Consider the following 24,298-nt stretch of genomic DNA (forward strand, 5'->3'; position numbering starts at 1 on the left):
CATCATTTGAAAAATTAAATTTAATATTTTACGATTTGTGTGCTGCGGCATACGCATACAAAAGCGAAACATGAGCTAACAAAAAATAAAAAGTTATGCGCGTAACGCAATGTCTAAGTGCCAAAAGCAGAAACAGACAGCTCAGCCAGCTCAGTCAGCTACCAGGCAAAAAAAAAAAAAAAAAAAAAATTATAACAATAATAATAAAAGCAGCGGAATACAAGTGCCAAAAAACACGCACAAGGAACCGTGCCGGGCTTTTACGACAGGACCCCGAAAGATGGCATTCCCAGCAGCCCAAACAAAGCGAGTCCTGACACCCTGTACGCCCCAAGTGTTGGCAAGTGTCAGGATCAGACGCTTCCGGTTTTTATATCTCGCGCACGAGGAGGGCAGACAAATGCTATGTATAAATATAAATATAAACTTATATTTTTATGTTTATTTGGGGGCCCAGGACACACGGAAGCACTCGCGGCCGCAAGGATAAAGCGAAGAAAAAACCAGGACGAGTGCAAGGGCCGCACCAAAAATACAAAATACATACGGCACCCAGCATTCCCTCTTTTTTTCTCAGGCGAGTGTATTTCTGGGCGTGTGTGTGTGTGTGTGTGTGCGAGTGTGTTTGCCGGAGAATGAGAGTATGAATCACACACAGCTGCAGTGTCCTTTTTATATAGAAACCCAGTCGGCAGGCAGCATTTATTGGCTGCTCGTTGTCGGTTTATGTGGCCCACAAGCCGAAGTGCCAGACGCCTGTAGTTGTACATAATGTGGATATGGCCAAAAACACAACAGGCACAACAAAATACATGCACGCAAAAAGCGTTCTGGCTGGCTATGTAAATATGGCCAAAATCGATGCTCGCCTGGGTGACAACGAAGCCAAGGAACTCAAAACGGGTTAGGCGATTTCAAAAATTCACAACTCGAATCGATTTTCTATGAAAATCTTTACCAATGTTTAAATAACTTTAAAAATCTGTACTAAAAAAAACGCTATCTCTAAATCACACTTTATAAATTCCGATTCACACATCTTGCAGTTCGAAACACTTGGAAAGTTTATGCAACAAAAGTCTTTTGAAAAACCAGTAACACCAAATCATATCATATCATTTTCAAACACTGAAACAGCAGGCACTCAGCTTAAATAAAAGTGAAAAACTAGTTACTAAATAAACATATAAACGATTTATAAATATTTTCTTTAATTTTCCAAGCTTTAATATTTATTTTCTGCAGATTTATATTTAGTTTGATTCTTAGTTAGTTTTTCATTTGTTCGGCTTTCGTTTGTATCACTTCGTCGATTGCTGGATTTTCCTTTTTCTCGCTTTTTCTTACTTTTCGGTTTTTATTTTGAATTCTCTTTAGCGAGCAGTTGGCTTTCGGTTTGCTTTTGGTTGGTTGGTTGGTTGGTTTGTTTGTGAAATTATAATAACAACTTAACAACAATGTAACGAATATCCTTTCTTAACGAGGACACAATTCAAACTGAAAGCGAAGCGCCTTCGTCCGCCTCACAAATAGTCAACACATCGTACCGCTCCGGTCGTTTACCGTTATTCTGCCGGCGTCGCTGCCGCTCCGAAAATCTTTCATCCTTGCCGAACGTTTACCATTCGTGCTGGCCAAAAGGAAAAGTCCCGAGTGGCGCCGAAGTGCTGTTGGGAAAATCTTTCTCCCAGGCATGCGCGTGTGGAATCTCGAAAAGGTTGCTGCCTTGACTAAAGGTTTTCCGCGATTTCCTTTGTGCTCACTCCTAGGAAAATTTCCCTACTTTTCCTGATGATTATGGCATACTTGTGTGTTATACACAGCCACTCTGTTAATCTGCCTTATCATATTTCTTAATAAGTTCTAGTTCTAACAGCGGTTTCGACTGCCGATTACATTAGCGCCTTTTTACTCATTATGCAAAAGCCACACAGTCGTGAGTGGAGTGTTCTTAAACGCTTTACACTGGGCAAACAAACAAAGGCCCAGAAACACACAGGCCCACATGCCATTGTTTATGCGCTCGAGAGCCAATAATCCACTTTTGTTTTGTTATCACTCTCCAGCCATCGAACCACCCAGTAAACCACCCACAAAACCACCCACAAAACCACCCACTAAACCACCCACCACCAGCAGCACTCAGCTCGCTGCGGCTGCTTTTGCCTTTGCTTTTGCCCTTGCCCGCCACCACTTAATTTCTACTTGATTTGTCGTTTAAGAAAACTAATTGTCTGCCTTTTGTTGAGCGTGAAAACAATGGAAAACATTTTAGCAACTGTTACTCTTCGCCGAGAGCGTATTAGACGCAGACCTCCAAAGACGTTGGGCCCAAAAGTCTGGGCGGCGTTTTGCGGCCGTGTGGAGGGAAAAGTGGCCAAGATGCGTCTAAGTCGCAAATGGCTTTGGTTTTTGGTCAGGAATATTCCCTTCCACCTCCTTCAAGGTCACTTGAATGCGGGAGAGCTGCTTAAGTTCATAAGGCAAACGGAATGTCCTGCATTTCTACGTTTAACAGGCACTAGTAGTTTGCTTGCTTTCCTAGCTTATAAGTAAGGTTTGATCAGACTACTGATTTAAGTATGCTTCCTGTAGTTCCGAGATGAGCCTCCAAAGCGACAATCTTCTTTTTGGTATCTCAAAGCGGACCCCGATCGATTTCCCGCAAAGCGGAAACGGATACGGATACCCATACCAATCTTGCAGGGCGGAATAACGAGCAAACTCAGCGTTGCATATTCATGGGCCCTGCACAAACACAAACACAAACGAGGACAAAATGACGTCGATGGTGTAACAGATATCGGTTGTGTTGCATGCAACACCAGCGAAAAAACCTTCGTGAAAGAAGGGGTTAAGCTTGGGAAAAGCGACCGAAAAGTAAGGAACTTGTCGCACGCATAACTTAAATTGTATAAATAAACTTTATAAGCAAGGTATATTGTAGTAAATAAATTGCTTACATTTTACACACCAAATATATAAAATAAATTTGTTTTTATTTTATTTATTATATTATATTAAATATGATTGAATGCTTGATTAGACCTACTTCTGGAATACTAGCACATGTCTGACTGGAACCCTAGCTGCTGCAATATGCAAATGACCAAGTTGGCCGTGACGACAATGATGGAAAGTTGGCGGCAACAGCAACACGAGCAGGAAAATCAGAAAGTAATACAGCAACAGCGATAGCGATAGCAGCTTGGCGACATATTATCCTGCGACTAAATATGTAAGAACACAAACAGCAACTGCGCGCTCACACTCACACTCACACGCACACTGGCAGGACTCACGTGAGCGATTAAAATCTGAAGGAAAGCATTTCAGTTTTACTTTTTTAGGTTTTTTTTTATTTTTAGGGCTGCAGCCGAGGGTTGCTGAGGTGCAAATGAGTTCAGTTGGAAGGGTTGCTGGCTGTGCCAGTGGCAGCGGCGTGTAATTGGAGGCGAGTGTCGTGTAAAATGTAAAACTTGCGCCGTAAATAAATCAAAACTTTCTGACTGAACAAACATTCAGGTGAGCGAAAAAATGCAGCAGCAACGGCAGCAACGGCAGCGCCACCGGCAACATCAGCGGCCCAGCAGCAACATTTTCATATTGACAAGTGTGCCGAAGAGGGAAAGCGTGGAAAGTGGAAAGTGGAAAATGGATGGGCGGATGGCGATGGGTTGGCTGGGAAAACTCAAGGCGGGGACAAAAACAGGGCTGCTGTCGGGGTTATTTACACTAAAAATTGGAACAGCTGCAAAGCGAAGCACTTACAGCTGCTGCCGCGGGCTTTTTAAAGGAGGAAAAAGCAGGAGAAGACGAAAGCCAGCTGATGTTAATTCCCCCTTGAGTTTGAGCCCTCTTAATTTGAACACGATGTAAATATAATGCATTTGTTTAACTATATTTATGCAGTTCTAATAGTTTAAGTAGGTTAAACTTTAGTTTTGTAGTGAACAAAGCCAGTAGTGATCAGAAAGTATACATGGTTTGCCTACTTTCTTACTTAAAGTATTAGCTTACTTAATAAGTGTTTTTAAATTCCAAGCGAACTTAAATATTTTATTCTTATACCCAAAACATGCAATAATCCTTTTTCATCCCGCCCTGAAAAGAGTTAATGTGCACACAAAAATGCCACTATTGATTTATTACACAAAATGCTAAACACCAACCACACAAGGCGTAACGAAGAAAGTTTCGTTTGATTTATATATTCATTATTCTATCATATTTACGGGCGTGCCGCACAAATGAAATGTAAATGGTGCTCTGCTCAGCGGATTAATACGGTTGCTCAACACAACGAGCAAATAAAGTGAATTTAAGTTGCAGAAAAGTTTCGGCCACAATCCCGGCTCAAGGTGGTCACAACCAGGACGGCGTCTTCCACATTTGTAGAGTCGTCATAAAATGATAAAAATATTAATATAAATAAACAGGCGAGTTTGGAGGAGATTTCGAGACCATTTGCCAGTGCTACAAGGCTTTTGTTTGCCGAGCAAAGTTTTTGATATTATCTGTAGCGGAACAACCGGCAAGTGGGGAGAAAAGGGCAGGGACTTTCTCATAAGTTGACATTTTTTTGCCGCTGTGACTTGGCCTTCCCCTGGCTGGTTTGTTTTTTGTTTTTTTTTTGTTTTTTTCTGTCCTGCTTGTCTATTTACCACCCTGGGATAAATATACAAAGATATATATTTGGGCTGCAAACTTTTGCCCATTGCGGAACACACCGGCACCCAGCTGCCTTAGAGCTCGTCCCATAATTGATGGTCAGCGTTTAACTTAATTGTATGTGGGAATCTGCGCTGCCGGTGGCATGGGCATGCTGATTGTGTCAAGATTTCATTTCAATTTGCGCCGCGATAAGGCTGCGAGACATAAAAGTAAATTGAAACGCCTGACAGTGCCTCTGACAACGGAGCACTGAACCACTGAACCACTGAGCCAGTGGACCACTGGACCAAAGGACCCATGGATGGCTGGATAGCCGGGATAGCCAGGATGGCCAGGATGGTCAGGTGCTGCCGGACGTCAGAAGCTCGTCACGCACGTGCAGGTGGAGCAGTTTCAAAAATTTTTAATTGAATTTGCCGCTGGACGGGGAAAGGCGCTCTTACACCGCCAAAAAATACTGAGACATGGTGTAATCTTATATGTCGAACACATTTTAAAGTTTTTCTTTGCGAATTATAAGGCCTATCTTATTTCTTATGAGATAGCTTGATATTTAATTTCATTGATTGGAAAGTACAATATAATAATCGTACTTATTGTAGCATTTCCTTAATAATATATTTAGTTTTTATATTAAGTTCGCGGCAGTGCAACTGTACTCACTGTGCAGCGGCGGCATGTACTCCATTTCCTCGTCAGAGTCCTCCATGTCCTGTCCGCCTCCTTCGGTCCTTGCTGCGCGAGGGGGGAGTGGGGCATGGGGCGGTGGAGGGGGCGTGGCAAAGGAGTTGGTACGCAACGCCATTTCCATGGCACGCAGTGCGGGCAGGCTCCTGGGCAATTTGCCATTCTGCAACGGACAGAGCGAAGCGATGGACCATTAAAATTAGACAATAAATAGATAAAGATGAAAATAAAAACACGTGCCAGGTCATTCCAATTTCGAGGTAGAGACAGCCACCTAATTGAGGCATTCAACTTGATTACGACTGGGAAAGTCGAGCTGAGTTGAGCTGCGCTGAGCTGAGCTGAGGACAAACGACTAACCTGAGACTAATGCCAAGGCCGACAAATGTCCTCTGAAGTGGCGTGCAAATCATGAAAAAGGATTACACGTACTAAAACCAGGAATGGAAACAAACTTCAAGCCCCAGCCCTTGTCGTGTGGGTTGAGTTTTGTATTTCTCCTTGGGTTTTCCTCTCATTTCGGTGACTAAAAAGCAACGATGTGACGACAACAATAACAACCAAGGGGAGCAGCGGCCAGAAATCCAATTTCAGCAAGTAGCACGACATAAATTTGTTTTCTCCACACCAACACAACATGCGGACGCACACACACAGACACAAGCTCACATGGATGGGGTTGTCCTGGCTGCTGGCCATGTCCTGCAAATGAATTCTGTTAATGCAGACATTACTCGAGCATATTAAAAGTCCGAATGTCCATTCCGCACAGAATTTTATAGCAGACGACCGCACCAAAGGACCCCACACCAGCTACAAATAGGCACATTTGTTCCACCCCAAAACCATCCCAATCCACCCCACTCGGTACCCGAGGAACCCCAGGAACCCCAGGAACACCAGGAACCCCAGGATCAGGACTGCAGCCAATGGGCAATGTAGTTAGCCAGCCAGCCATACACGCATATTTGTTTACCTTGCCACGACAATTGCGGTAGACAGTTTTCCCCCGAAATCGTGCGCCATTTTCCGGCCGTGCCCCTGCCGGACATTTAGTTTATTTGATGTTGCCAAATGAAAATTGTGACATAAAAGGGACTAAGAACATAATTAACTAGTGTCCAAATGTGCAAATCCAAACGCATAAAAAGTGAGCAAACAACTCGGGCAAAAAAAGGGAAAAAACCCGAGGAAAAACTAGAGCAAACGTTGCAACCGAATTCAAGGGCCACCGAATGACACTTAAAGGATTTGCCTGGACGAACCTTGAATATGCTCGGCGTTATGGGAATGCCGAATTCAGAAGCTGTTGCGAAGGATCCTGTAGTCCTATAGCCGGGCATCCTGGGCCCATTCAGACCATCAGAGCGCACATTATTTGCTGTCCCCGGGTCCGCTTTTATCAGCCACGTGTCGGCCACAAAGGGTCATGATTAGTTTGCTTAATAAAGAACTGGGAAAGGCAACGATAAATATGAAAAAAGGACCAGGCACTCTAAGAAAAAGTACAAGGACACTAAGCATACTACTTTTAATGATTGCCGTTTAGCTATTAATTCATTTCTGTAAAAGAATTTATACAATTTGCTTAAAAACGAGGTAAAATATTATTCCACAGGTAGCCAGGATTTGAGCAGGTTTTTTTCCCTGTGTAGCAACACTGAAAAGTGGGCGTGGCTGTTGCAAATTATTTGCCGCTAAATGGCACCGAAGTTATTTCATATTTATGAATATGCCGCTCGTATTACAATTTACCATTCACTGTGGGGTTTTGTCAGTCGGGGATAATATTTGAAATTAATGATTTCGAGTGGCGTTCGAAACTCGAATGGGTGGACAATTGGCAAAGATGAATGAAGACAAATGATGGCCGAGCATTTACAGCATTAGCATCAACATTTTGTCATGGAACTGGGGATTACGTAGATTTCGTGGCCCAATTTCTGGGGGAGAGCAAATTAAATAACCGTCAAGCCGTCAAAGGAAATCTACAAAACAAAGCGTTTTGCAGACTTACCCCAAGAAATTACAAAATTGCCAAGCCCCATCGGATACATATTTTGTACATTTTTGTTCCTGTTTTTTCCGTTGCGTTGCGTTGTCGCCGCCTTCCTTTCGCCTTATTTGCTCATTTTTGAGTATTTGATTTCATTTCTTTCATTTGCCAGCGTATAGTGCACAGTTTTTAATAAAACAAATTCAGCGGGCGACGGCCTGCGGCGAACATGGCAGGCGAAATTAAATTATTTCGCTTTCCACACCCTCTCTCCGCATGGAGATGAAAGTAAGAGAAAGTCGCTGGCTGGACGCAAACATTTTATCATTTGTTGTTGCCGCTGACAGGACGACGATATGTGCGTGTGTGTGTGTGTGCTTTTCACTCGGAGAATTGGTGCAGACTCAGTTGACAGGCTGCCTTCCTGCGCAGCCCAAGGAAACGGAGGCAGATTGTTTGTTAGTTGATGACCAGCAGACATGTTAAATATGCTACGTTTGAGTTCAGTGAAAATGGCTACATGGCAAATGATCTCAAGAGGCCTTCAAACGGATTTTTAATCGAAAAAACTGGGACTTTTCCTTCTATGAAAGGATATACTGATTATCTTTAAAAAAATAGATGGTATAGGCCTGAACAAATAAAGAAATACATTTTTTTGATCGTTCTGTGTTCGGTAAGGGGATGTTTTCCCCTTTCCCTGTTTTGATTTCCTTTCTGCGTGACTCGTCCTTCAAGTGGCACCTGCGTACGCGTGTATGTGTGCCACACTTCCGTTTCCTGGCGCACTTCTTCGGCTTAATGGACGTTGATTGATGCCGCGTCCAGCGACAGGTGAAAGTATATGCTGTAATGCATATTTATGAGGCCAGCAGCTGAACGGAACGGAACGGACCGGATCCGATTGGATTGAATTGGATTGGATCGAGCGGCTCGGCTTGGGTAGGCTTGGGTTGGGTTGCATAATTAGCAGCGCGCCGAGGTATGCAATGCAATTTATAGGAGCCCAGTTGCGGGGGCAATCGGCGATCTAATGCCATGCAATTTTCTGCAGTCGCCGCTGCAGTTTCTGTTGCTCTCCTGCTTTGACAGTGGCCGTTTGCCATTTCGGTATGCAGAACGGGCCAGCAGGCAAACCGGGCCATAAATTAGGCCCCACATCACTCAGGCTGCGGCATTGCGAGCAGATGGAGATGCGGATGCGGATTGGGATGGGGATGCGGATGCGGATGAGAATGAGGATGGAACTGAGGATGTAGATGAAACTGCAGCTGGAGCCAAACACAAAAGCATGCCAAAGGCATCAATCGGCAAAAGTGCAGTGCCGTAGACACTCGCAGCATGCAGTTCCATACAACCAATGCAGAGAAAAAATTTTAGCAAAGTGGGTAACCAACTATGTACCTTCTACTATTGAATGGATCGGTATCAACATTGGCTATTAGATTGCATTTAAAATAACTTGAATGTTTAGCACAGCTCAGATTTTATATAATTCATATTAGGTATATAATTTGTACAGTCCAGCTGTAAAGTAGTTGCATATTCCAGTGTACTGACAGCTGTTTCCGGAAGGACACGCAACAATGCATATTGCGACCACACGTCATATGAGCAATGCCAAATGTGGCATCGCACGGTAGTAGAGCCAGATCCAAAGCCGTATCGGGGTATATAGCCCAAGACTCCGTTCAGACGCACAGCGATGCCATCGCTCATAATTTGCAGTTCGCATGTGCCGGCCTACGGCAGTCTGAGCCAACAAACAAACAAAGATAGAGGAGTGGCAGCTTTTTGGGAGGACACCGTCTCGGCACCACTTTGCATATCCTGGCAGGGCTGTGCTGCTTAAATGGGAGACAGCTCGCCGCTGTTTTATACGATCATAAAACTTTCAAATGCCATTTCCTAGCCATCTCAATGAATTTACTAGCTGTACACTTTAAACAAAACTTTAGTTTATATTCTGTTATTCTCTACGGTATGTTAAAATCAAGTTTAGATACAAAACCAGTTTAATGTTACGGAAAATAATCAGATTTTTCATCAGAATTTGGGAAATAATGGTTCAAATGTGGAATGTTATACCTCATTAAGCTCGTAATTACTTTCCCAATCAAACTGCGTTCAAATTTTCAAATTTTAAATTTTGCAATTTTTTTCAAAATTTTATGATGGTACCACTTGTAAAAATGTGAAAATTTATTGAAAAATACATTTTCCTAGATCGGCCAAAAAGTGATGTAGGTCGTTAGCGGTGGTTATTAGCTATACAAAACAGTCTTTATTTTCGCTGCATGACTATTTTTAGCCAAGTTATGCTGAAAATCTTCATCGTATATGTCTTATTTTTTGCAATACCACATTCCTCATTTTCCGTCAAAAAAAATAAACGCATTTTTTCCGCAACAACAGAAATATTTTCCCTAAATAGGAATGCTATACCTCGTTAAACTCGTTATTAAATTCCCAATCAATATGCAAATCGTTAGCATAGTTCATTAGCTGTGAAATAAAGTGCGTTTTACGGTTTTGTAGGTACATGTTATGCAGAAGTTCAGTACTGTAGTTGCAAAGAAAATGCAATTATAATTTTCCCAAGGAAAGTAATGAAACAACTCATTAATGCCAGCAAAGTCCTTGGCACATCCTTCACATTTAGCAGTGGCTTCAAAAAGTTCATTGCTTGCGCAATTCGATAAGTCATGGCATATCCTTTTCTGAGTGCAGGACTTAACTCCTGGCGACCTAGCGCGCTCATTTATCTTCTTATCAGTTGCCAGACCCAAAAGTGCATTGTGCAACTGCTGGGTCCTTGGCTAGCACAGTTGTAAATGTTGTGTATTTGCCGTTTGAGTGGCCACCGGGGATGCATCCGATCCGTGCACCTGGCTATCGGAGTGCCAGAGTCTCAGCCCAGGGAGCGGGAATAAATCAAACTGCTGGCCGGCCACTTAAGCGGGCCCAGTGCAGTGGGCCAATTATCAGAGAAAGTTGTCCATGCCGCCGCTGGCTTGTCGGACATTAATTTTCAGCCACAAATATTTGCACACTGCTTCCCAGCTGGGAGTTACCAAGTTGGGGGACTTGGTAGTGCGGACGACGTGCTGCCATTGTAAACGGGGCCAAAACGGCTTAAGCGACGACAGCAACTACAACGGCGACTGCCATTTAATCGAAGCCAACTAATTGCCCCGTAATTGACAGTTTGACTGTTTGGTAATTTGTTTTTGCATGTTGCGCTGTCAAAAAGTTTGCCTTTTTTCCGCTTCCCGCCACGATCGCGTTTTCCAGCTCATTGAATGCCAAAAAGCGACGGACTTTGGTCTGCTCCAAAACGGCAGCTACATAAAGCTAACTGGCATAATGCCAAAAGTTTGATACTACAATTGTGTTGGCCACATTCTGCTTTACAATGTGTTTCCTTATTAGGTGGGCTTTCAATGGTGTTTTAATATTAATATATTAATACTCAATTAATACTCGATATATGCCCTTCCAAAAAAACATACTAATTAAACTCTAAATTTCATTGAACTCAGCATTTTAATTTGATATTATACCGTATAAATATGTAACTAGATATTTCTTTATATATAACTAGATTTAATAAATAATTGCTGTACTATGAAAAATACTTTAATGCTTAAATCAAGTGAAATGAGATCCCATAGAGCAGCACTCACTCCACCTGCAGTTCGGCTGCGAATCCAGATATTCAGCGCCTAATTTATGTAAAAGGCAAATAAATCAATTAATGTCAAACAACCTGTGAGAGCAGACCGAAAAAGATATGCAGACCTGGCATCGCTTTTGGGGGCTGGAGGCCAATGGCCATTCTCCCCTATTGGCATAATAATAATTAGAGACCGACTGACATTTTGAGGCTGAAGCAAATATAATTAATTACGCACCGCAGAGTACAAGCCGGCACAATACAAATTTATAGAGGCAGTCGGAACGGAAAGCCCAGTCAGCAAAATGGGGCAAGGGGCTGTGAAGTCTATCAAAGGCTCGTGCCACGAGCCAATTCAATAGTTGGCCAAAGAAAACTTTGCCACTTGGGCTGGTATTTTGAAATGTTTTGCTGCAAATACACACTCACACACACAGTCCACACACAAATAATGAGTTAGATGAGGGGATCGAATGCCGGGAAGTGGCCACAACAACAAACAGCAGCAGCAACAACTCCAATCAATTATACGGCCAATTAAATGCCGAAAAGCAAAGGAAATGCGAGGGAACACATAATGGACTGGAATCCAGGACAGTCTGCAAAACTGAGGCACAAACAGCAGACAGCCAGAAGGCTCGTGGCTGCAATTTATTTTACGTTTTACTTGGCCATTTTTATTTGTTATTGAAAATAAAGATGCCCGAACACGTTGCAAAAGACAAACAAAACAAGGCCATCGTCCACATTCCTGGACTACCAACATAACGAACCATCTGCAAGGATACCCGGAGAGGAAAAGGAAGGGTATGAGTTAGCAGACAGACAGACAGCCATTTTGTCAAAGTCACCACATACACTAATTTAATGAAGAAATACCACCTGGGAGTGGCCGACGTGTTCACTTGAACATTTTCAGAGCCCTGTTATCCTTAGTTACGGCCACCAACGACATGCAAATTAATTGACCAACAAAATGCATCGAAATGAAACAAACAACTCGCATGCATCAGTCATTAGACGAAACTTAAAGTCCCAGCCCGTGTCTGCATTCTAATTTACCTACGCTCGCATTCATTTCAACTCAGGTAATTTCCCGGCAAATATTTGCCATTAAATAAATTTTATTCTAAGCCTGGCCAGAAATTCGGAAAGCATTTTACAAACACTAAGCTGAGACAGATATCGATAGTTGTTTCACTTTCCATGCACTGCAAACAAAAATATATTGTGCTGAAAATATTTAATACATTTGAAAATGATAGTAATATTCAAACAATTTATCCCTTCATGTACCTCAAAGCAAATATTAGTTTTACTGTTTGGCAGTAAAATACTCAATCATAATTTGTTTAATTTAAGTGACCTAAAATGGTTGTTTTCCCCAAGGAAAAATAAAGCACAATTGAGATTGGTCAATTCTGATTAAGGACGTCGTTTCTATCGGTGTAAGGACATGCCAGCCTATTCATTACTGCAGGCAAATTTGCGACAACAGCTTCGACGGTCATTACTGTTTCTGTCGAGCAATGAAACTAAATTACGATTCGCTCCAAGTGCTGGCCAAAACTTTAATTCGAACAATGCCGGGTTATTTCAATTATGATTACATGTGAGCTGGCCAGTGGAATCACAGTGGTCATGGACTATGCAGCATATGAATCAACGCCTTTGGCGCAAATTGCTTACTAACCAAAATGATTGATTCAATAAGCTGTGAATACATTTCAGTGATTTTCTCACTTGCAATGCGAGCTATGTCTCATGTTGAAATTTCACCGGGTATCACCTCATTTGTCCAAGGGAAATGGAAACACATAGGTGGGATTGGATACAAAAGCTACGACTAGTTGATGAGAAATTCCGACAAAGTTTCCGAGGTGCCTGCCTGAATGCCTCTAATTTGACAGCCGCGGCGGTTTGGTTTGGCCTGGCATTGGTTTTTCCGCTTACGTGATGTCTATTCGTTATTTTTTGTTGTATTTTTTGTTCCAGCCACGCCCCCTTGGACCTGAGCCCGCCCTCGTTCCTGCACGAGCGACTTCTTGGCTCACATTCGGTAAAACATTTTCTTTGTGTCAGTTGAGGTTGCATTTTATTGTGTTACTGCGAGTTTGGACTTAGCGCAGCTCCACTCCCTTGTTTCGAATGCAGTTTCTCTGGGATTTGGCCTGACAGCCAGCTGGAAATTGCAACTGTCAATTGCATTTAATTCGCCCTGTTCCTGGCGGTTTGACCTTTTCGAGCCACACAACAAAACAAAAAGCGGAAGAAGCAAAAACTGAATTTACACTAAATTAAATTAGGACTGGCCAGGGTTTAAGAGACGCTGCTCGAGCGCGCCTCAACTGTAGCAGCCAGTATCAAGTATACGCCGCATGGGCTGCCATTGAAAGTGAAGCTGCTGACGGCGTTTACACTTTCAAAGGATGCGTGCCATTTCGAGTGTCGTGCAAAATAAACCGTTTGGCAGCGAAAAAAGCTTTTGCACGGCTGCTTTTGAAATTTGGCGCCCTCGCACACACAGCGAGAAACAAAGAAGCACTTGATGGGCACACTCACAGACACACACACACACACACACACTCGCCCAGGGATACACGGACACACGCACCGATACACAGGCATTGTGGTAAAAGCTTTCAAGTGGCAGCAGCAACAACAAGAAGGCAGATGCTGCTCCTGACGCCCGCGTCCTTTTTATCTGCTACGCGATGATTAACCCATTTCTATTTTTTGGCCAGCGCCATTCAGCTTTGGCCGATTTTTCAGCATTCCATTGTACTTTTTCCATTCGTTGAATTGCAAAGAACATTTTTTTCTGTCAAAATTCTTTTATATTTGATTCATTTTGCATCTTTTCGGATGAAGTGATTTTATACCTCCATGTTGTTTCCAAAAAAAAACAAAAACTTTACTATCCGCCTTATAATATCCAATAAAAACTACAGTTGTAGTTTTATTCATTGTTTTCAGGTACAGCTTCGTAGCACTAATGGGTTAATCGCCTTCTGGCAAGCCAGTGCGCGACGTACTCGCACACACAGGCGCGCACAAGAGAAAGGACGAAGGACCAAGGACGAAGGACGCTGCGGCTTACACCCACACAATCAAATGCGGTGAGATTCGGGCCACTCAACAGCAGTGGCTGGCACTTTGGGGCGCCATCTCGCGGCCAGTCAGCCAGCAGATTGAATTAACAGAGTACCCAAGATTCTCATGGTGAGATCGGCATAGAGTTCCCATTCCGGGGGCGGATGCCACATCCTCCGGAGAGCAATGGAGCACATTTACAGGCACTGTGAAAGGCGAGAAAGTCACCACATTCTGTTAATGCCGCAACTTGGCTGTTTGGCAGCCAGTGGAAACTACAACTGGCCTTAAGGCCAAGTTCTGATTCGGATTTGCGCTTTGGGTGCGTTTTTTGTGGGTTCCTGCAGGGTCCTTTCTTTTCGTCCTGTCTAGCGCTTGTCCAATTTGCCACTTTGGCTGTTTGGCTGTTTGGCTGTCAACTGTTTCCCTCGACTTTCCTTCGCCGTTTGTCACTCGTTGGCCACAAGGCAATCCTTTGATATCGCATCCTTTGGCGCAGCTATCAAATTTCTTATACTTAAGCAACGAGAAGGACACTGCCGACTCTCCACCGCTGGCCTTATTCCTCTGCCTTTATTTCGTTTTGTTTCAGTTTCATTTTGCCACTGTTGAGAGCGAAATAATGACAGCCTCGTTGGTCGGTATCTTCAACTTTTTCCTTGGATTTCTTCCAATAAAGTGAACGCATTCTGGCAGTCCTCGAAATATGTTCCTCACTTTGTGTGGCTGCTTTTTGCTGGCCCGTTAACGCGGCATATGAAATATGGATTCACTTACGCATCACTCGCGACCCTTCGAGGCCATTAAGTCACCATTGCTCCAGCTCCGGCTCCTGCTCCAACTGGCGGCTGAAGGATGCCCTTTTGGAAGTGCCCCTCTACATCATATCCTTTTCTTTTTTGCCAACTGCACTCTTTCACGGGAATATCCAAATATGTATGAAGCTGTGACTCTTTCTCAATTAACACTTTTTTGCCACTGGCTTCTTAAAGTGCCCTCCTCGATCTGGTGTACATAGCACACTATATAATGGCTTAAAGCGTTATATACATATACTCTTTTCCTGCCCCACTTACTAGAGTTGTGAAAGGAAAACAGCCGCAGCCTAATATCCGGAGCATAATTGTGGGCTTACCCAAATCCTCTTAATAAATTGTGCACAAGCCCGCCACAATAAGAACTCTCTGCTTCATTACCATTCATTTAGGATTAATTTCCTTTTGGGCAGTACTTCTATTTATGATATAAGTACTTAGTAACACTTGCCCGAAACATTGTTTCCAGGGAGCTGCATTAAGTAAGATATTTCGACAGCCCAAATAAACAACATGGAATAGCTCACAGCATACGGAATCAGCAAAAAAAAAGGGATAAAAACAAGTAAAACCCAACAAGCAAATCCGCTTTGAAATACTCCGCAAGTGCATATGGAATATGAGTAGAACAATTATTAGATGGAAACCAACTGTTTTTCCAACACAATGAAGGGGGCGGGGTCAAGTGGGCGGCTAAAGACAACCAGGCGATTCCCAGGCTTCAACTGATTCCGAATGCACCACAGATCCGGGAAAACTTTCTAATGCAGGGGCCCAAGAACCGAAATCATTGCGGGTGAAGTGCACAAAAAACATAATTACATGATACAATCTTGATAAACCTTTTTAAAGGTTTCGGGTAATACAATTTAGCGTTCAATATTTACTTATCTAATATAATATATTTTCAAAAAATTTATAACACAAGTTAAGTTTCTATGGGATAAAAATGAGTATTTTTTGGGAATGGATAGACATTTCTTCAAGTGCCCATTTATGGTCTCCCATGCAGTCGCACACGTACTATAGGCACCCATACGAGTCTGGGTGAGAGTACATTATAACAGTGGGCTAGTGCAAACATTAAAGGCAGCACATAAAATGCTTTCTTTGTGCATGATAGCGCGCCCAGTTTTCCAGAAGCAGGGGAAGGAAATGCAAAAACAAACGAAAGCGAGTGCCGGCGGATGGAAAGCGGGAGAAAAGCTGGAAAATGTGAGGAAAAGGTATTGTTAAGTTGCAGAAAGACCACAACAAACCGACGGACACACACACACACACACACATAGCACACATATAGGAAAGCACTCTCACATGAGCGTTTTCTGCATGTATTAGATATGGACAAACGGACAGACAGACGGACTGTCGAAAAAATGGCATTTCATAAAAGATTTAACATTCAAATGTGCAGATACAGTCCGGAGTACTCAGTGTGCGGGTGTGCTCCTTCTAAATAAAACTACTTAAGCACATGTGAATGAACAGCATTAAGGATGCAGGACTATGACGTGCATTTTTCCCATGTTTAATTCGCGTGTTACATCAATTTCAGTCGAAGAAGCAGGCCGCCACATGACATGCCACATAGTTGTCATCAAAAATGTGAACTTATGCATTTTTCTAAGGCATAAGAAAATGGCCAGTTGACCAACAGCGAAGCTCTGACGCCGCGATTTTCCTTTTTTTGTGCTGCAGATTCTTAATCAGGACCAACTTATACGCTATGCAGGAGCATCAACAGCAAGGCTATCAAATAAACGAATCGTCGGACACGGCCAAGAATTGGAAAGGAAGGAGCCGTGGAGCTGTGGAGCTCAGGAGCCGAACGGACAGCAAACACTCCTTGTCCTTGCAGGCGGCCCCACCTGAAATCCGAAATCAGAAATCTGCCGGCAGGAACGTAATTTAAACAGCACGTTTTGCATGTCGCTGGCCAGGACTCAACCCGCCGTAAAGGGCCGAAGCCCAATCCTTAAGTCCAGCTCAGCTTTGGCCCACCGATGCACAGAGAAAAGTGAACTTTAGAACAACAGCTGAACTTATATGCCAGACAGGCTTAAAAAGCCTATTGATAAAATACTTTTTGGCAGATAGGCTTACAAATTTATCGACATCTTTGTGTATCTTTTAGAGTACAACTCAAAGCTCCTATGAATTTTTCCAGTGGATTTATCTGCTGTATCTCTTGTCGTCCTGCGCTTCTTTACTCATATTAAATGCAAAAGTCATTGAGCGCAGGACAACACTGCGGCAGGAGGAACTTAAAGAAGGGGCAAGCTGGCGAGGAACTTGCAGAGGTAGCGGACCTGGTAACAAAAACAACTAGTTTATTTCCGCATCCTTGGACATGAGTTTGCTGTAAAATTTCGTGTTGATGATCTTACTAGGTTATGCATTAGTTTTTCGTGCTCGCCGTAAGCCCGCCTCAACCCCTACGCCCCCCACCATATTCCTTTCCATATCTGCGCTTTCACTTCCGCTCGTTGCGATTTGCATTTGGACCCCCCTTGAAGCTTTGATTTTTTGTGTCCTGTCGCTGCGCTAAATCTCACCAGCAACATGCATGCAGATTGTACGGAAAAGGGGAAAATGTAGCTCCTCCGATGTTGCTTGTCTTTTATGTTTATGTAAATTGAAGTTCGGCAGCAGCAGCCCAACCATAAATATTAAGTATACGTGGCATTGTCCCTGCCTGTGTTGCGCTTCGCAAATTGCAACATTTTAGTAGCCCAGGAGGATTTGCATCCATTGACTAAGTGCCGCTGATGTACTATAAATATTCTACGTTCACAGCCAGCCACTTTGTATAAATGTCAGACACCTCACGGGAATTTTGACCAAGCTTTGTTAAGATTTTTTGAGTTGTCGATTGGAAACCCTCCTTATTAATGTGTACAATTCAAAGTATTGAAATAATAATTAACCGCTGAGAGTAAAGTACAATTTTTAGATATTTTCAACTTGGACTTACCCGCTGGTAAGCACTGACAGCCGCTGCAGCCGCGGATTTGAGGCTCTGAACTCTGTAGGTTGCCGGCAGGGGGGGCGTGGCAGGTTGCCTGCTGGGCGGGGGGCAGCCAAAGCGTTGTGGAGGCATCATCGGTGAAGGTGGTTTTGGTGGTGGTTGCATCATCGCCTGGAAGTGGGTGAGCATGGGCGGCGGCTGTGGCGGCGGTGGCACGCTCTTGGCCTGCAACAAAGGCTTGCAATCCTCCGGCGGCGGCAGAGGAGGTTGCATATGCAAATGGGGCTGCTGCTGCTGCTGCTGCGGATGTTGCATGGGCAACATGAAGGGCACAAAGATCATCGACTGGGCAGGTATGTTATTGTAAATTGCTGATGCCTTGTTGCTGCCGCCGGTGTTATTGCTATGCTGCATGTTGCAATGAGAATGACAATGTTGCATAGTCAGCAGCGGCTGCTCTGTGCCAATGTTGCTCACATAGCTGCTTGTATTTGCAGTCGCTGGCATCAGACAATTGCCGTATAAACAATTGGATGTAGTTGCTGTTGTCTGCTGCAAGGTGGTGATGCAGCTGCCCTGCTGATGCTCCTGCTTCTGCTGCGGATTTTGGTTGAGCGGCGGCGGCGGCTGTTGATGCAGCAATCGCGGAACGGGCAAGTGCTCGTAGTCCTGTTGGTAGCCACGGCACTCCGGGCAGCAGCCGCTGGTGCTGCAGCAACTGTTCCCGGAGGCGGACATCGCATAGGGCTGACTGGTGGCACGCGCACCGGTGGAGTAACTCAGCAGCTTGGGCGCCTTGCCCGGCGGCTGCCAATGGAGTGAGCAGGGCAGGATGCCCACGATACCCAGTCCCGCGGCGGGACTGGTCGATACGCCGGTCGACAGGTTCGCTATTTTGGCAGCGTCAGATAGGTCAGCTATATTTAACTGAAATTAAAAGGGAAATTAAAGACTGCATTTAAAGGCCGTTAGATATTTTAACAAAAAGCAAAGTCGAAATTTTAAAGAATTAAATTATCAATCAGCCATTTAGTGGCCAAAAGCCAGCGAAGTTCAGAAAGGGCTTTAAATACCAAGTCATATATTTTTAATGAGTCGAGCAATTTTCGGCCTTCTTGTTATCATTCCTTCGGCCTCCCCATCTGCTTACTTTGGCTTTCCATAATTTATGAGTTATTTTCGGCACGCTTGATTAAAATGTACGCCTTATTAAAACATCTTTGAGAAAACAAGGTGAGGAGGCGCGCTGGCTTCCAAAAAGTATCTTGTTGTGGATGGGGTTTTGGCGCCTCGTCTACCGATTCGCCCTCCATGGGCTGGCAACCGTCAGAGGCTTTCAGAAATCACTCAAAGTTTGTCAAGAACGAGAAAACCAATTTTTCAGCTGAGTGCATTTTAATTTCGTATACGCCCCGTGTTCGCCTGTTGAGTCCAGCAGCCCAACAGCCCAACAGCCCAGAGACCGAAAACAGGCGACCGAATGCCTAACCCCAAATGCGTGTGCGATGGAAAGTTTGCTTTTCATTGCAACACGCTTGAAATGGCAACTTGGACAAACAGGACGGGAGGGGTAACAATAACACGGGAAAAACCGAAAAACTCGAACTCGAAGGCAAATGCAAGAAAAATTGGCAGGGCCTGTTCCCTTTTTCCTTCTGGCCAGCTCTCATGCCATTCCCTTTTCCTGGCCAATTTGCATGCCTCTGTCCATAGAGCATTGTTGACTCCGTTGGCTTTGCTTCTTGGAATGTTCCAAAACGCATTTCGGCCAGGAACGAGTCCTTGCCACAGACCAAACAATGGAATATTAGATGTGACAAAACAGGTGCACGTGTCCAGCCATTGTGGCAACTGCCTGTAGCCAAATTTCTGAGCTGGGAGCTTGGCATTCGCCTCAGTCAGTCAGCCAGTAGGCACTGGCCATGGTTAATTGTCAGACTGGCTGCAGGCCATAAATCCCCATTTTAAAACATACGTGCAGTATCAATCAGGAGTCAATAGGGGTACTTGACAGAGGACTCCTAAAATTGCAGATCTGAAATGAATACGGGGATCATTCCACAGGCTTGGCACTCAATCAATCAAAGCTGTGAGCTGTATCGAAGCAGTTTATAATGATCTAAAACAGAGGTTCAAACTCGGAAATCGCAGCGGAGGGCAGAATCGAAGGTAAACTTGTACAACCTAAATATTAATAAAAAGGCAGAGCCTCAAGTGTTTTTAAAACAACAAACAGCCATCGAAACGACCAAGATTATTTCCTAAAATCCGCTCTTGAATCTGACAGGTTTTAACTTGCCGTCTTGCGGAGAACGAAAGCAAATATCTTGAAAACAAATTTCCATAATTCCATAAATACTTGGCCCGCATAATGAAAAATATTTGCACAACTCAAGATCAAAAGTTTGGTGGCAGAGCTGGAATAGTTTAGTTTCAGGGTTTAGACAAGCAAAACAGCAACTTTCTGACTTTTCTTGCCGGCGATTAAGTTGCCAGCATATGGAAAGTTTGCATTTTGGCCAACAATTTTCAGCTGTAATCGTGTTCAATTTGTGTGCACAATATCTCGGGTAGAGATACGCGTGCATATGCAACTATTGTGGCTCTCGGAGCTTAATTACAAAAGCCGAAAAGGGGTTAAGTCCGTGCACATAATCACTGGCAAGGACACAGACCGACCGCCGGAGTCCTTTGAAAGTATGTTTTGTGGCCCCGTGTTGTCCGTGAGATATACAAAGCTGGAAGTACAAAGAAACTTACAAAAAGAATTTGGTAGCATCAAAGCAAAAATTTTTAATGAATTTCTTGCCGGGCAGCAGAGCCGTAAGCCTGCAAAACGCACCATACGCAAATGCAAAAGGCGCAAAAAGGACCTGACCCCCAGTCCAGAGCCCCCCGCCCCGCGCATAACCACCCGTTTCCTGGGAACGGGAATGCAGGGTCAAAGGTCCGGCAAGGACCGGCACCACTTCATCTTCCCTTTTGGCCGCTGGCCCCGGCAATCGTGTTGCTCGTCGGTGGCCTTAATTAAATTTAAATATTTTATCACCGAAAAATTGCCAGGCGGCAGCAACTGCGCAACAACAACAGCAACGGCGGCAGGAGCAGCAGGACATGAAAAGGGTGCAAGTGTGTGAGTGGGTGGGTGTGTGGGTGGGTGTGTGCCGGAGTGCAGACAGCCGAAAAATACTGATGTGGGTGTATTTTTCATTATTTGCCCAGCGCTGCAACTTTTTTTGCACCCCACATGCCCGCCCCTGCCATCGCCACACTTCATATTCAATTGTGTTGAATAATTGCCATACGCTTTTTTGACCAACGGTTTTTGACACTTTCCTAAAAGGACACACGCGCCCTCAAGTGCCCCGCCCACAAACACACATTCATACACACAGCAACTCAAGAGCCACCCACATGCCACATTTGGAGTTCGGTTTTCCCTTTTTTCCCAGCGACCGAAAAGTGAGCAAAACACTCGACCAACCGGGGGGGAAACTCCGAGGACCTCTGGACACACACACACACCAGCAGGGGAAACAGCAACAACAATTATAAAGGGAACTGGGTACAAAAACAAAACATGCCAAAAGCGTTTTTTGAAATATCTTTGTAAATATTTAAAATGTTCTGTACATGCGGGCGCTTCAATCAAACCGAATCGCCAATGGCGGGGAAAGCGAAGAAATGGCCAGGATGGGGGTCCTGAAAAAGGTCCTGGGACAGGGACCAAGGCTATTGTGCGCCGGGCACAGACCGGGACAAGTTTTAAATAGTTTTTGTTGGCAAATGTCAAAATGCAATTTGATATTCATAAATTAATGAAGCGCCATTGCAACAAAAAACCTCTCCTGGATTATAAAGTTTTTACATAAATTACGAGGGATGGCTTTTGAGGGAAGGGTTGTGATTTAAATCTGGTATTTAAATGTGTAATCCTCGGCTGATTATAAATGCATTAGACCTGCACAGAAAAGTTGAAATTCCTTCCAAATTCCATTGAACTACCATTTGAATTTGGAAATAGTTAGGTTAACGTAAGTAATTAACATAAATTTGAGTAAAGAGGGATTGTTAGAATAAATACATTCTTTAGATACATTTAAATACATTTTGAAATTCCTAGGACTAACAAAATATTTCCTTTGAAAAATTTTAAAAAAAATCCAAAACTAATAGCACTAAGAAACAGAAGCAAAAATTTCCATATATATTTTATAGCTTCCATATTTTAGTTGAAATTTACACTACTGATCTGCTTTGAATGACTTAAAAACTAAATCCTTATTTATTTTTATATTTTCGTGAAACATTTCTCAAAACAGAATGTTTGAAAGGACCAGCATCTCAGAATGACTCAAGATATTTATTTGACTTAAGGATCTGTTGTCTTGTACACATGCGCACGCATTTGAGCCGCGGTTATCCTTTGCGGCTACTCAAAAAAAATTTGTAAACAAGGTCAGAACACGTAGGCCAAAACACGTAGCACAACAAAGAGAGCGGCCTGCAGAGGTCCTTCTACTCACACTCTCTCTCTCTCCCGCCGAAGTGCAGTGCTCACTCACACTAGTGCAGGTCCTGCCAGGACACCGCCCGAATGGCCCACTTTTCGATGGGTTGTATCGAATTTTTATACTTCCGCACAACAAAACTCGCGTTTCGGAGAGGCAGGAAAACAAATCAGCACGAGTATGGGAAAAACGGAGAGGAGGACGAGCACGTGGCAGCCGTGAAAACCGGGAAGTCAGGAAGGATATCCTTTCCAAGACATTAACGATTTGTTCTGAGCGAAAAGCAGCGCCTCGTGTCGACGAATTGACACTGAAGAGCCCAGTCGCCAAGTAGCCAAAGTCGGCGTCCAGCAGTTTCAGTTGCTTTTGAAGTGGCAGCGCTGCACCACCACCAAAAAAAAGAAGAAGAAGGCGACCCATCACACACACACACACACACACGTGTGCCACCAATACAGTGCACGCAAGGCGAGCCAACCCAAGCAGCGGAATAAAGGCGAACGGCTCTTCTCTGTGGTTGACATTATCGCATGCAACTAAATCACACGCACACACACACAGCTGCAGGTGCACCCACCCCTCGTCCTTTTTGCACCGCCCTTCGTGCGCTCATTCGCTCGTGCAACGTGGCGTATGGGTAACAATGGAGAGTGGCTCACACACACAGCCACTAACACTCGGCTATCTGCCTTAGCGCCATTTATGGCATTTGATATGCTAATTTGCACATATTCATAGAGAGAGCTAGATATAAGGAGAGAGAGAGAGAGAGAGCAAGGACATCCACCACCAGGACGCAAAGGTGCGAGTATGGCCATCCGCTGAACCAGGCCGGCTCATCGCCAGCTCCTTCGTCCTGCTGCCTGCTCCTGGCCAAGTGGCTCACGAGTATCTCTGTTTTGATGGCTCTTCAGCGCGCCCGAGTTCTGAGTCCTGAGTGGCAGCAGGTTAAGTTGCCTGATGAGCTGCACTTTGTCATACGGACATACTCTGGGATTTCATTAATTATTTAGAGCTTAGGACGAGAACTTTAAGCATGATTTTCTGCAAGCATACGGAGTCGGGATACTATTAAAATATGATCTAATTTACAAATGCTTGTCCACAAAATATTAAAAATAATTGAAGTGGTATTCACATGCCCCTTTTGAGTTAAAACAAGTACTTATTTGGAATCATCAGCAATCAAAGTATTTTATGTTTTACCTTCCACTATTTTGTAAGCTTAAAACCTATTATCAAGTTTCATATTGTACCAACTGTAGCGCACTTCTCGAATTCGTCGAAGTCCTTCGGCTGCATCCACCACCGAGGAGCAGCACCACGTTTTCGTGGGCTCTCTCAACTCTCCGCATGCTGCAAGGATTCTCACCAATACCAATGCACTCGCAGCCCAGTGGAAATGCATGTACGACACAGAGGCGGAGTCTGAACGCTGGTCATGTAAAAGTCACAAAGGCTTATGTACCCAAAGGGGAGGCGCCATGGAACAAGAGTATATAGTCGCTCTCCAGCTTTAGTTTTCCGCAGAAATCACAAAATGGCGGAAAATTTGCGCGTAAAAATGTTCGAATACGATCATTTCCGGTGGGAAGCCCCCAGGTAAAACGACGCCTCTGCGCTTTGTTTACCAGTTGTTTTGCGGGCGGGATGCAATACAACAACAGGCTGGTGGCGAAAATGCGATACAAGTCACGAAGAGTCGCTCACCGAGAGCGAAAGTTGGTGCTCCTTGTATCGCAATTTTCCTCGGCTCGCTCTCGGCTGCAAAACTGCGATACAAGCCAGCAACAACTGGCAACCACTGGCAACGGCAACAACTATGAGCACGTGGCATCCTGTTGAGCCTGGACCGAGGAATCAGCTGACAGGACTCGG

The 24,298-nt window shown here is 44.1% G+C and overlaps 1 protein-coding gene across 7 annotated transcripts in view; it reads right to left on the reverse strand.

The window, feature by feature from the left end:
- LOC6554278 (polyadenylate-binding protein RBP45) overlaps positions 1-22,724 on the reverse strand; it is a 57,027-nt gene extending 34,303 nt beyond the window's left edge. For 3 of the 7 annotated variants that reach the window (XM_026983606.1, XM_015153540.2, XM_001981438.3), the window contains exon 1: positions 1,348-1,568. Coding sequence is in view for 3 of the 7 variants with exons in the window: in XM_026983591.1 (XP_026839392.1) it covers positions 5,338-5,524; positions 17,916-18,647 (919 nt within the window). In the remaining 4 variants the exon portion in view is untranslated. Of the gene's footprint in view, positions 1-1,347; positions 1,569-5,337; positions 5,525-17,915; positions 18,837-22,474 lie in introns of those variants that run through there. The other 4 variants (XM_015153541.2, XM_026983597.1, XM_026983591.1 and 1 more) reach the window with 3 other exon arrangements.
- Positions 22,725-24,298: the final 1,574 nt, after the last annotated feature.

This window comes from Drosophila erecta, unplaced genomic scaffold, assembly GCF_003286155.1.
Source record: "Drosophila erecta strain 14021-0224.00,06,07 unplaced genomic scaffold, DereRS2 tig00000000-arrow-pilon, whole genome shotgun sequence".
Classification (NCBI taxonomy): Eukaryota; Metazoa; Arthropoda; class Insecta; order Diptera; family Drosophilidae; genus Drosophila; species Drosophila erecta.